General features: G+C 48.7%; 1 protein-coding gene across 2 annotated transcripts in view; it reads right to left on the bottom strand.

Moving 5' to 3' along the window:
- Positions 1-12949, bottom strand: part of LOC106809615 (COBW domain-containing protein 1-like) — a 95906-nt gene that overhangs the window by 36621 nt on the left and 46336 nt on the right. For both annotated transcript variants that reach the window (XM_014812762.1, XM_014812763.1), the window contains exons 10-12: positions 5677-5733; positions 5305-5377; positions 3049-3183 (exon numbers count right to left, since the gene is read on the bottom strand). In XM_014812762.1, the coding sequence (XP_014668248.1) occupies positions 3049-3183; positions 5305-5377; positions 5677-5733 (265 nt within the window). The remainder of the gene's footprint in view (positions 1-3048; positions 3184-5304; positions 5378-5676; positions 5734-12949) is intronic.

Genomic DNA, 12949 nt, shown 5'->3' with positions numbered 1-12949 from the left:
CTCTCTCTCTCTCTCTCTCTCTCTCTCTCTCTCTCTCTCTCTCTCTCTCTCTCTCTCTCTCTCTCTCTCTCTCTCTCTCTCTCTCTCTCTCTCTCTCTCTCTCTCTCTCTCTCTCTCTCTCTCTCTCTCTCTCTCTCTCTCTCTCTCTCTCTCCAACTCCCCTATTACAGAGCGGTGTATGTGATGTCTCACGCAGCTGTGTGTTTGCTTGGTTGCTGTCCTACCGCCCTATCTACTTCTGCACATGGCATCTGCTCAAACAGCAGCAATCACAAGCGCGACTTCATTACTGAGATCGCTTATCTATGATTCAAGACGGTGACGTCACTCGCATGCAGGCATCCGATTTAAGCGAGAGCGCGCCCGCAATGCCGACCGCCGATTCTACCGCACGCAATTTGATGTTCCATATAATGGTCGTGAAACGAAAACTATCTAGGAAAGCCGAGATTTGATACGGCTGCAGGACGGGGCCCAAATGCCCGCACCACGGACAGGCGCACAGCTGTTATTATTGTATATGTAACTACTGCCAAAGTGCTGTGTACACACTCGCCATATATCAGTTGCGTTTTTTAACGGACGTCATCCGCCGGTATCCGGTAACGGGAAGGAAAAACCGATTTGACAGTTTATTGACAAATCGAAATAATTATTAGCATCAGTTGGCGTGCAATCGAGTAAGGGGAGCAGACATGCGCTATGCAGGTCCTACACGCCCACTAATTCTACGAAACGTTTTGCATTAGTGCAGCGCGACTTCTTACCGCGAGAAAGTTTGACAGATCAATACCGTATCGTTTCGGATGCAAGAAACAGTCCCCGTCATTCACAAATAAATGCGCTTCTCCCTGGCGCCGCGTTGTATGTTGAAAGCTGGCCTAGCGCCAATGGTTCGACTTGCAGCATCTCTACACCCTCCCTGCAATACATATACCCACGTTCGTGCACTGTACCACACAATATACCAGAGGTAACAAATGCCTGGAAAAATGTTTAGTCAAGGTGAATAATGCCTGCAAAATGAGGTAAGATATGCCATTTACATCAGTACAAGTTCAATATTCGGCCACTCTGGCCATTCTTCTAGTTTTACTGAGTATTTATTAAACCAATGTTTTCTCTTGTCCGCTTAGACAAACCCCCGTTAAACTAGGCTTCAGTAACGAGTCTCTATAATGCGGACTCAGTAACACAGGCTCGTGTTATAGCACTGATACCATATTGTAGCGCCATGTCACATTAAGTGCCACATGCAGGAGCCTTTGCTATATATGTATTATCAGGGTATTATTGTATCACTGCGCGCCACGCCATGTTTCGACCGTACAGGCCTGTGTTACACAATTGAGGCCGCCCTATATAATACTACAGATTTAAGCCTGTGTTGTATACTATATATATATATATATATATATATGAGCCTGCGTCCCACTAGAGATATAATGACTGGGTTTTCACAGAAATACGAGCTTGCTTTGTATCAGTGATACAGGCCCCACATTTAACCAACGCGCCACACGGACTCCCAAACGCTGTTAAGTGACTCCTTGAGGAGAGAGAGAATCGGCGGTAAATCACGAAGCGCTGAAAGGTGTATGGCGAGAGTTACGCGCCGGGCAGGTATAAAAACAGCCGAAAGGGCCGCCGGTGAAAATAAACAGTTGACACAAGAGTTGGCAACTAAGAGCAGCAATGATGGATGGCGCAGGCGGAAACATCTGTTGCGGCATGCAACCTCCGCGTCAGCAACCCGCCCACAGCTCGTCAGATGCCAGATTTGAAAACTCCCATTGCCATGCAAACATCAACATTTGAATGTCACCACGAATGCAGCAGAAGAGCGAATGTACACTTGATATCCCCTCTTAATTTGGAGACGCGATAGCCGCAGAAAACTTATTTCATAACTTATTTCATAAGCAAGTATAGTAAAAAAAAAAATTTATACTGATATCGTTATCCTCTCTATCCTCATCCACATCACTACAGTACTGTCACCAGCATCACTATCAAATTCATCACCACCATCAACAGCAGCAGCAGCAGCAGCAGCAGCAGTAGTGTCACCACCACCACCACCAAACCATCATCACCACCACCACCATAATAATAATAATAATAATAATAATCATCATCATCATCATCATCATCATCATCATCATCATCATCATCATCACCATCTCCATTTTATATATCCTCCTCGTATATACCGCTTGTTAAATAACTAGCGTGAACATCACTATCGTCATCGTCGTCGCTGCCATCATCATCGTCACAACCTCGAATACTTCTATTGTTCCCGCTAACGCTCCACCAAACTCCTAAATGTTTCTAACTCTACCCACCACTCCCCACACCACTCCTTCTTATCCTCTTTCGCAGATATGGAACCCCTTTTGCTACATGACGAACAGCGAGAGCTCTTGCACGACATTGACTATACTGAAAAATTCCTCGCGCCCAAAAATTCAACAAAAGACAGTCCAGCGTTCGTATACGAGGCAGCGCACACGACAGGCGTTCAATCGCAGTCTGCGTTAGCAACATTGTGAGTCATTTTCTTCTGCGACTATTCAGAGAAGCGTTATAAATTTGCAGACGAATGGCAACGAGATTTCGTATGCGCGCACACATTTAATGAGAAAGCGGCGATGGGACGAATAAGCAGTTGAGCGAGAGCATCCGAGACAGCTCTCCTGCAACGTGTAACCATAGACTGTCACAGCAGTCGCCCATTGCTTCGAATTTAATAATGCGCAGTCGACGTCGCGTCGCCATCTAGCACAACGGCAACGACTTAATGACGAAATATTGATCAAGCATATTTGCGTGGTTTTCCGCTCGCGAAAAAATTCCTTAAAGCCCATGCAAACCCAATAAAAAAATGTATATTAAACCTAGTAATGTGTAGTTATGATAGTTATGTAAAATACACATAGATCGGTTCGCATAGGTTTTATCTGTATATACGTGCGACGACTGTGTGGAGGGTAGGCGGTTATCCGCGAGCGAATGTCTGACGATTGAATTAATTTGAATTGATACCTTCAGTCGCAGAATGTCCATGCTTGCTCCGGCCGCGTTCTTGACCGTCTTCTCCCACAGCAACTCCTCCAAGAACGAGTCTAGCTGCTTTTCGCTGACGTCTCCGTCCACATCAAACGTGACGGTGGTCACATCCTAGGAAACACGCGCAACGTTCAACGGTCGGGCGGAAAAGCAATGGCGTGTGATATGAGTCGCACTACGCCCGAAAGACGCGAGTGAATTGCAGTGCGTCGCGTCGCGTCGCAAGCAATCGCAACCCGACATAAGCTCGGCTTAAAAATACAACAATGACGTATACAACAATGATGTATACTGTATATACAATAATGGTGTATACAACAATGATATATACAACAATGATGTATGCAACAATGATGTGTACAACAATTATGTATACAACTGATGTATACAACAATGACAATATACGCAGAATATACAACAGCCGGAACAGTGGCACGTGAGTAAACATGGCGACACCGAGTTATATGAACATCCGATTTACGAACGACGACGATCCGTTATTTATTTCAACCTATACAAGCTAGTCGCTACACGTGAATTGTGTGGGATCCCCTACGCCATCCCGTATCCCGCATATGCCGCGTGTACCGTATCTATACCGTATCCCGTCGCTCACGTATGTCCCCGCATCCCGTCGCTCAGGTGTACCCCGGCCCGCATCCCGTCATGAACCCAAGCTCGCTTCTTTCCATCTAGTTACAAACTTCCGACGCGCGAACGTACGGACGCCCCCTGCCCTGTATAGCCACTGCCGTACTCTCCACCCCACCCCACACGCACAGCGCGCGGGATACACGGCATGCTACTTCGATAATCGGTCAACCCCGCGATTCGACATTGCCATTTACGAATCGGTCGGCGCGCCACGTGCGCGCGCGAGCGAGATAGAGCTGAAGAAAGAAAAACAACACGCGCTCTCTCTCTCTCTCTCGTTCGGAGCATCTCTGGACGATGCTCGGTGGAACAGCGTGCGCGCCTGTCGTTGTGTTTGCTTCTCGGGGCTTCAGAGAAGGCTTCACGGCCGCCGTCGCCGGTCAATAGGAGCATAGCGAGGGTTAGTTAAATGTTTTCTCATAGGCGATAAACATTTGACGTCGACGCGCGCGGTCAATATCACAGAGTGCGAAGACAGGAGTCCTTCGCGCGCGCTATGCATTACCGACTATCAATTATTCAAGGAGTGCTTTCTACTCCCGTGCCAAATCAATGCGACACTGAAGCACTTGTCAGGTCTTAATCAATGCAGAAAACGGCCTGGCGTAGAACCAAACCTTCCGCACCGGCCGATGCAGGCCGCCTGGACCCATGCACCAGCAGCCATGCAACGTCACATAGAAGATGCTAGCTGATGGACGTTCGCCACGCACGAGGCAGATAGCGATTCTGTGAGAATCTACAGTGAGAAAATGGGAGAGAGAAACACATAGAGATAGATATATTATAGAGAGGAGAGAGAGCGAAAGAGCGAGAGAACGATGGATGGATAGATAGATAGATGGATGGATGGATAAATGGATGGATGGATGGATGGATGGATGGATGGATGGATGGATGGATGGATGGATGGATGGATGGATGGATGGATGGATGGATAGATGGATGGATGTATGGATGGATGTATGGATGAATGTGGATAGATAGATAGATAGATAGATAGATAGATAGATAAATACATAGAGGCACTGGAGGTAGTGATCAACAGAGTTATTTGCGGTTAGCACATGTTAAAGTTAAAAGGAATGCACAGCATACGCGCAAAGCAGAGAGGGCGCCTATCGCACAGAGATCGAAGATGGGAGGTGCATCCTTATTAAGAGAGCTAGCATATCTATGATATCCCATCATTAATCAAGATCATGTGTCCTCTCACTGTAGGCCCTATCGGCATTCTGCTCGGCATATGTCGGCGACTCACTCGGTAATCTATCGTGCACAAGCACACGCGTGCCCTCGGAATTTTTTTCACCTTATTTTACATCAATTTTTAATCAATAATTAGACGCCACAGCCATCAACTGCGGTTCAATAGCTAGATCGGTTTACTCGATAAGTGGCTCTAATAACATTCGCTGAGACAAATAACCTAAAGCAAACTTCAAAGCATCTCTTCTAATGATAAAGACATCCTTTGATAAATTCCGCATTAAAGCAATTAGAACGCAGTAGGCGTACATTTTTTGGCTTCCCTGCTCTGTTACCTACACGACCGACAGACCACAGAGCAAATCTCACCTTATCGATGTGATCTCGCGTCGTGTTTGTATCAGGCCGATGCTGCTGCTGCTGCTCACTAAATGTGTTGATTCTGAAAAAGGAAAGGTCGGAACAAGCCGTTGGCAAGATCAAAACACGAGTGTAACGCTAGCTTTCACTTTCAACACATTTCTTGGTTGAGTGGGCGAATTTAAATGTACGTCGGATTTTAAAAGCTTCTCTGTAATGATTTTGATATTTATTCTACCATACTCATTGAAAAAGAATTTAGTTCCATTTTCCATGACGATAAATAGACACACATGTACGCACGCGCGAGCACGTACGCACGCACGCACGCACGCACATACACACACGCGCATATAAATATCTATATATAATTTGTATTACCTTGCTTGACTGCCGGCATCAAAAGCCTTAATATCAAGGATTTTGCCGATGTCCAATCTAGGAAAAAGAAAGCAATTACCCTTGAAACAAATTTCAATGGCTACGGATTGAACGCAGCATGCAGCTAGCGATATTTAAATCATCCATTTTCTGGTGAACGTGGCGCAGAAAAAGTAATCATCATTCATCATTTCGTTCACGAGTTTTTTATAAGCGTAACCGAACACTTACCGAGCTACTATTAAACACATGTGTCTGTTGTTACCCTATAATGCTTACCAGAACACCTATACTTACACACATACCTATACTTGTACACGACAACTACAAGGCAAATTACGCTCAAAACTACCGTATCATATCATATATTCTCAGTGTATCTATATCTATCTATCTATCTATCTATCTACACATCACGATGGAGTGCGCACAGCGCACCGCACGCACTAACCACACACCCCACGCACACCACACCGCAACACGACCACAGCGACACACACACACAATGGCCGAGAGACCTTGTCACCTACGCAGCACGACCACATCAGTCCACACACTGACACACACACATCACACACACAACTACAGAGCACAGGTTGCAAGAGGCCACACGGCACTACACACACACGACAGCACATTCGCACACACACATCACAACACCGCGTGGTTGCAGCGCACGACCAGCACACCACACACACGCGCGCTGGCTGCGCCGGCGCGCACACACAACACACACACGACAACATAACACACAGCCACACACACAACCACAACAGAGGTCCCCCCCGCGCACACTAACCACAGCACACACTCACACATGAGAACGCCAAACTAACGACCCGCCGCCTTAGACACGTGAGATGTCCGCGCATAGGGGGTGTGTATATGTGTTGTGTACAAGTTCGACACATGCACGTACATACTAATATACACCAGATTTGTTCCGTTGTCGTATGATAGCTCTCCGTGGACACGCTCGCGTCTTAGCGAGCATAATCCTGACGTCATGCATGGGCGTCTGCCCTGGGAGAGCTGGCCGCAGCGGCCTGTAGCCGGCAGAGGGCGGGGCCTGCCTGCGGCAGAGAGGGCAAGCTCTCGTCTCCTTCCTACTGGCGAGCGAGAGTGCGTGCAGAGGACTATCAACCACATGCCAGCCGCAGCGCGCGGCACAGATGGCGATGGTGGGTGAGGGACATGCTATTGTACTATCAACAGGCGGTAATAACTAGCCTCTAATAGCGCTAATAATCAGGTATTATGTAATATGTAGGATACCTAATGGTGAGCCACTACACGCATTATATGATATTTATGTAGCATATGTATAGGATATATATATATATATAGTATATATGATAACTATATATACGTGCGCTACATATGGTAAGTACCCGTACTGTAGTATCGTGTTGATATCTGCTACACACACTGCGCGCTTAATAGCTATAGTCGATTGCCCACGATAAAGAATACAATTAGCAAGATTAGATTAATATATAATGAGGGAATAAAGATGATGAGAAGAGTATGGAGTACAGTTATATAGACACGAAAGAGGCATAGGAAACAACCTGATAAGGGGGAAATGAAGGGGGGTGTCGATCTACAAAAGCCCCGTGATAACTGGAGATGAGCGCAATTACGCAGATGCAGGGGGGGGGGGGTTGGAGATAAAACCGTCGATATGGAGATCGGAGGAAGATAGAGATCGAAAGAAATAGAGATGAATAAAGATATATAGACAAGGAGATAGAGAGCGAGGATTTAGACGAGAACGCTCGTAATCGAGTCTCCGACGAGTAACCGACATCCACGTGATCCACTGCATCCCGTCAGCGTGACCCGCGGCATGCTCCCGTCGCGTCCGCCCTAGCGAATGCGCCGGCTCTTGAAGAGCGACATACGGCCGGCATCCCGGGAAAGGTGTCGCCTTCCGAGCGATGATGGACCTGGGGATCGACGTCAACGGGCGAGGTCACCCGGGCTCGGAGGCGATCGACGTCACCCAGCTCGCTAGGATCGATGTACAGGAGGAGGGCGTGTTCAGCCGAGGCGAGAATGCCCTCGTCCTAACATCGCTGCGCACCCACAGAGGAGCACCTCCTCGAGCCCGATCTCCGTCCGTCGTTCTGGAGCATGTGAAGAAACGGGGTGAGAGGGGACGTCGGTAAATGGCAGGAAAGGCGCCTGACAGGGGAAGGGCGCTGACGCCGTCGGGTATGGCTATGACCGGCTGGCAGGGAGCAGAAGCGTTAAATCTACGCTCCACGCGCGCCACTGACTTCTCGTCTCTCTCGTCTCGCCCCCGCTCTCTCTCTCTTTTTATTAGCGTCATGCCTGACGGTAGGTCATGATGCAGCGTGTGTAGAATCCGCGATGACGGTCTTGTCCGTGCGTGCGGTCGGCGTGCGTCGTGGCGCCGCCAGTCCCGTCGCGGTGCGGTCCGTGCGTCCGGCGCTCGGTCGCCGAACGAAGTTGGCACAAATCTTAAACGGCTCGACGTAGTCGGATTCGAAAGTCGGACGTGGGGGGGGGGTTAATCTGAAACGGAGTTGGATAATCGACAAGCCATGTGGGTTCAAGTTGCAGAGGGTGTCAAAAAAGGAGGGGAACATTCCCTCCTTAACTTAAAGTATAGCAAGGAGGGAAATGGCAGAATTGTCAGGCACCAGAAATTCTAAACCGGCTCGCGACCCGTAGGTCTCGTCGATGAGAGAGAGAGTGTCGTGGAGTGTATAGCAATCTGAGTGGAAAGAGAAAAAGGCGCAGTCTAGCTTATAGTGCCGAATTGAAGGTCCATCGGTCAATAGGTCAATAGGCCACGAGGGCAGAATTTTAGATCATTTTCTGAGGACATGGATCTGACGGAGCGATTGAGATAAATACTTTTTGTTTCCAGCGGTGACTAGGCTAATCCATTTTGATGGCTTTATGAAAGGGTCGCCATAAAATGTACTTTTTCGATGGCTGACATGGCGAGAGTTAAAGTGTTGATAATGCTTTTGACCGCTCAGAGGCAGCAGGGGTTAAACATGTGGATGTTCTTCACTGTTAAGCGAAAAGGAGCGTGAACTGGACTTGCTGACATTATTAGGAGGGGGCCCAGATTACCTGGTAGTGAATGTGAGCTACAGTTGGCACAGTTTAGAATGTCAAAGCAAATGTTTGTTGAACAAGGTTTACCCTCCTTCAAATCCATATTATTTTCGAAAGCAGTCTGTCTATAGGCACCCTGAAGGCTGAATCAGTGAATGCTCTCTCTTGCGCGCGGCGGGGCGCGTTTTCTCCTCTCGTTCTTTCGCTTTTTCTCTCTCCCTTTTTCCTCCTCTCTCTCTCTCTCTCCGTTCGTCACATTTTCTCGCGCTCTCTCTCTCTCTCGCGTGCTCTTTCTCCTCTTGTTATTTCTCTCGTTCTCTCTCCCTTTCTCATCCTCCTCTCTCTCTCCGTTTCTCAGATTTTCTTGCTCTCTCTCTCTCGCGCTCTCCCTCTCCTCTCGTACTTTCTCCCGTTCTCTCCCCTTTTCTCATTCTCTGTCCCTCTCTCTCGTTCTCGCTTTTTTTCGCTCTCAGTCTGTCTCTATCTCCAGCCATTTCTGTCTCTCGGTCTAATCCTCTGCTCCGCTCTCAGATTTACTTACATGCCACACCGTTGCTCGTTCTCGCCGCTCACGATAATTGACTGCCTCGCAGACGCCATTCGCCTTAGGCGACTATAGCGATTGTAGTATCGAGATGAAAATTAAGCATGGATTTAGCCCTTAGATTATGACACACGTAACCGCATAGCACAGGGCAATACCTGAATCCGCGTCCCGAAAGAATGCGCGTTGGAGAAGCACTGGGCTATCCTCCTGTGAGGCATTCGGTGCGCCATCGCGATACGAATGCACCCAAGTTGCCATTCACCGGACTGCGCTGCTCGCGGCGGAATTTCAGCTCTGCATACACTAGTACGTAAAATACACGCGTTTGATCCCTTTCTATTGGCTAGTACGTGACTGCGGCATGATGCCGGAGGGTACGAGGGCTGCAGAGCCAATGAAGATTGAGCAGCTGTTGATGTCTTACAGCGAATCCCGGCAGGGCCCTAGCCCGACCGCAACCGGCAAGAGGTTTTTTATACTTTTTGAAATGTGGGGACCCCTGTGGACGGCACCAATCGCGCCGATCTCAGGGAACTCAGGGCGTTCTGCTAGGCTAAACGGTTTCCCGGTAGCGATAGAGTTGAGGCACAGAATACGAAAATAACACCTGTCGTATTAGTGCAACTGCGCTAGCGTCCTATCTGATGCATTTTCGCATTGTCGGTAATGCAGAGGAAGCCCGCGCGCCGCTGCGTTGAATGGGGCATGAAATGGGGCCGTCCAACGACGTTATCCCGTTCTACTGCGTGTAGGTGTTTGGCGAGACTGTTTGCTTTTCGTAAATAATGAAAGGCCCGGTCCGATGTGCATTTCGGGCGCGGAAGTGAAAAACTTTGGCATTTTTAGCCCGCTTTCGGAAGTGAACGAGTGCGGTCATGTTCATTGAACCATTTGAATGTTTTTTCGTTAAAATTAAATAATTCGAAAATACTCAACCGCGGCTGACTCGACTGTTTTAGCTAATAAACGTAGCTGTTTGTGTGTGACGTCTTGGCCGGCGGGCGCGTTTATGCTTGGCTTAGGCGGGCCTCGAAATGGATATTCGGAGCACGCATCTCGTCGAGTCGACGCTCGTGTTTTGCTTAGCAATAGCTTTTGTGTACATCAGGATGGGCGGTGTCGGAGTTCTGGCGATGATAAAGCTCGGTCGTAATTTGCTCGAGGACATTTCTTAACGGGTGCAATCCGGGAACATTTGAGCGATTTAGTAGCGTTCAGCTTAGTCACGGATATGTCACAGTAAGTATGAACCGTATATGTTTCACATACTACTCAGGCGTGGTCTATTTTGCGCACAGGCAGCGGTCATCAATTGTAAAAAATTGTGTGAAGATTTATTTTTATGTGAGACGTTCAAGTGCCTCGTGGCTTTCATCAGTCTTCGTCGTCAATGGCACGTGCGTCAAAGAGCGCATAATAGCTGCAACAACAAATAATGCTCTGTATTTGTTTAGCCGACCTGATGTGTGATTGAGATCAGAGAGGGGTGCATGTAAGAGGGAGACATTTTCTTTGGGGTCAAAACACTACCCAGTGGCGCACAATTCCACTTGACAATTTCATGGGCCAATTGTCAATTGGAAGGCCTCTGGCATAATGGAGCCCGCGCAACAAGCCCTTTGACTGACTAGTCACGAAATTCAAATATCTGGTATATTGCTCTTCATTTAGCCGCCGATAGTTTCTTCTTGTAGAACAAAGTCTTCATTGTTACTCTTCTAAAACTACAGGACGCATGCCGCTGAACGGCGCTGTGGAACGTGCGACGCGGCCTCGAATTTGCGCAACGTCTCCACTGCGGACAGCGCGTTTCATAAGTTGAACACACCCCGCGGTGCGCGTGGCGGCGATATCCCGCGAAACTGCGCGTCTCATCCGCGTGCAGTGCTCAAGGATTTAACAGCAAAAGCGTGTGCCAGACCCAATCTTGGTATCATGTCTTCTGGATATCTCTGGGCTGAATATCAGAAGTGAGGTAATAAGACGGCAGATAATATCGGTATAAATATAAGAGTTATGAATTATTAGTAGGTTACTGGCTACTGGCTGGCCGTGCCGCCGCTGGGCCGCCGCGGCGCGCCACACGGGAGCCACGCACGTAGCTGCCACCGACGACGGACCCACCACCACCACCACCACCACGCACCACCACCACAACCACGCACCACACACCAGCGCATACCGAACCGACGCACGCACCGACCACCACTCACCCCCACCACCGACCACACCAGGACCACCACCATCACCAAACCACCAAACCACCATCCATCCACCCACACCACCACCGCACCACTACTACTACTCACGGCTGGCTCTTTACTACATAGGTTCTTTGCTTGTTTCACGAATGTAGCATGTCTGCTGCTTACCTTCCAGTTGAGGGCGCAATTATAGATGTACGCGACGTTTGACAGCTACGTGGGCGCGCACGATGCGCCATCGTCATCCGAAGTATCGCATGATTGGGCTTTCCGCTCGTCGTGGTAGTTAGGTATCCGTGATTGGATTTCTCGGTGATGTTAGGAAACGCGTGATTCGCTATTTCTGGTGAGCTTAAAACTGCCATGATTGGCTATCTAGGGTGAGATAGGTAACATGATTGGCCTTCTCGGCGTTGAGTTAGGTCGGCCGCATGATTTGGCTATCTTCGGTGAGTTAGGTAGCCATGATTGGTTTTTCTTGGGTGAGTTAGTAGCCATGATTGGCTTACTCGGGGTGAGTTAGGGTCGCGCATGATTGGTATCTCGGGTGAGTTAGGTAGCCATGATTTGGCTTTCTTGGGTGAGTTAGGTATGCGCATGATTGGCTATCTGCGGTGAGTTTAGGTAGCCATGATTGGCTTTCTTGGTGAGCTTAGGTAGCCTGATTGGGCTATCTCGGGTGAGTTAGGCAGCCATGATTTGGTTTTCTTGGGTGAGTGGTAATAGACCATGATTGGCTATCTGCGAGTGAGTCAAGTACGATGCTGCGCACGTGGCTATATCAAGTATAGCATCGCACCAGGAGTGCCGGCTGATAACCTCGCCGAGTTCCACGCTAGGTAAAGTAGTATACTGATAAAAATCGCTCTACTATTTGAACCTATTTTACTCAGCTAATGCCACAACTGGTCGAGTAGACCGCAGTGCTAAAACTACACGTGTGTGTGTGTGTATGTGTGTGTTTGTGTGTGTGTGTGTGTGTGTGTGTGTGTGTGTGGTGTGTGTGTGTGTGTGTGTGTGTTGTGTGTGTGTGTGTGTGTGTGGGCGTGTGTGTGTGTGTGTGTGTGTGTGTGTGTGTTGTGTGTGTGGTGTGTGTGTGTGTGTGTGTGCATTATGTGGGCGTGTGTGCGTGTGTGCGTTTTTGTGTGTGATAGTGTGTGTGCGTGCCGTGCGTGGCGTGTGTGCGTGTGCGTGTGCGTGCGTGTATAAACACAGCATAATACTCCATACAACAACAGACACATTTGTATGGCAAAATGTCACTTATCAGCTATGACGCATCGATGCATGTTAGGGCAGGCACATCAAATTCCAGTCTGGGCCTCACCGGATTTCAAAGGCGCAACCCCTTTCCCACGCCTCCCCGCCTCTCCACCCACAACCCTCTCCCCTCCCCCACCCCCTCCCGGCTCACCATCTAGCCCGC

The sequence above is a fragment of the Priapulus caudatus genome, unplaced genomic scaffold (genome assembly GCF_000485595.1).
Source record: "Priapulus caudatus unplaced genomic scaffold, Priapulus_caudatus-5.0.1 Scaffold368, whole genome shotgun sequence".
NCBI classification, from domain to species: Eukaryota; Metazoa; Priapulida; class Priapulimorpha; order Priapulimorphida; family Priapulidae; genus Priapulus; species Priapulus caudatus.
Note: the sequence above shows the minus strand (reverse complement) of the source record. Positions and strands in the feature narration are given on the sequence as shown.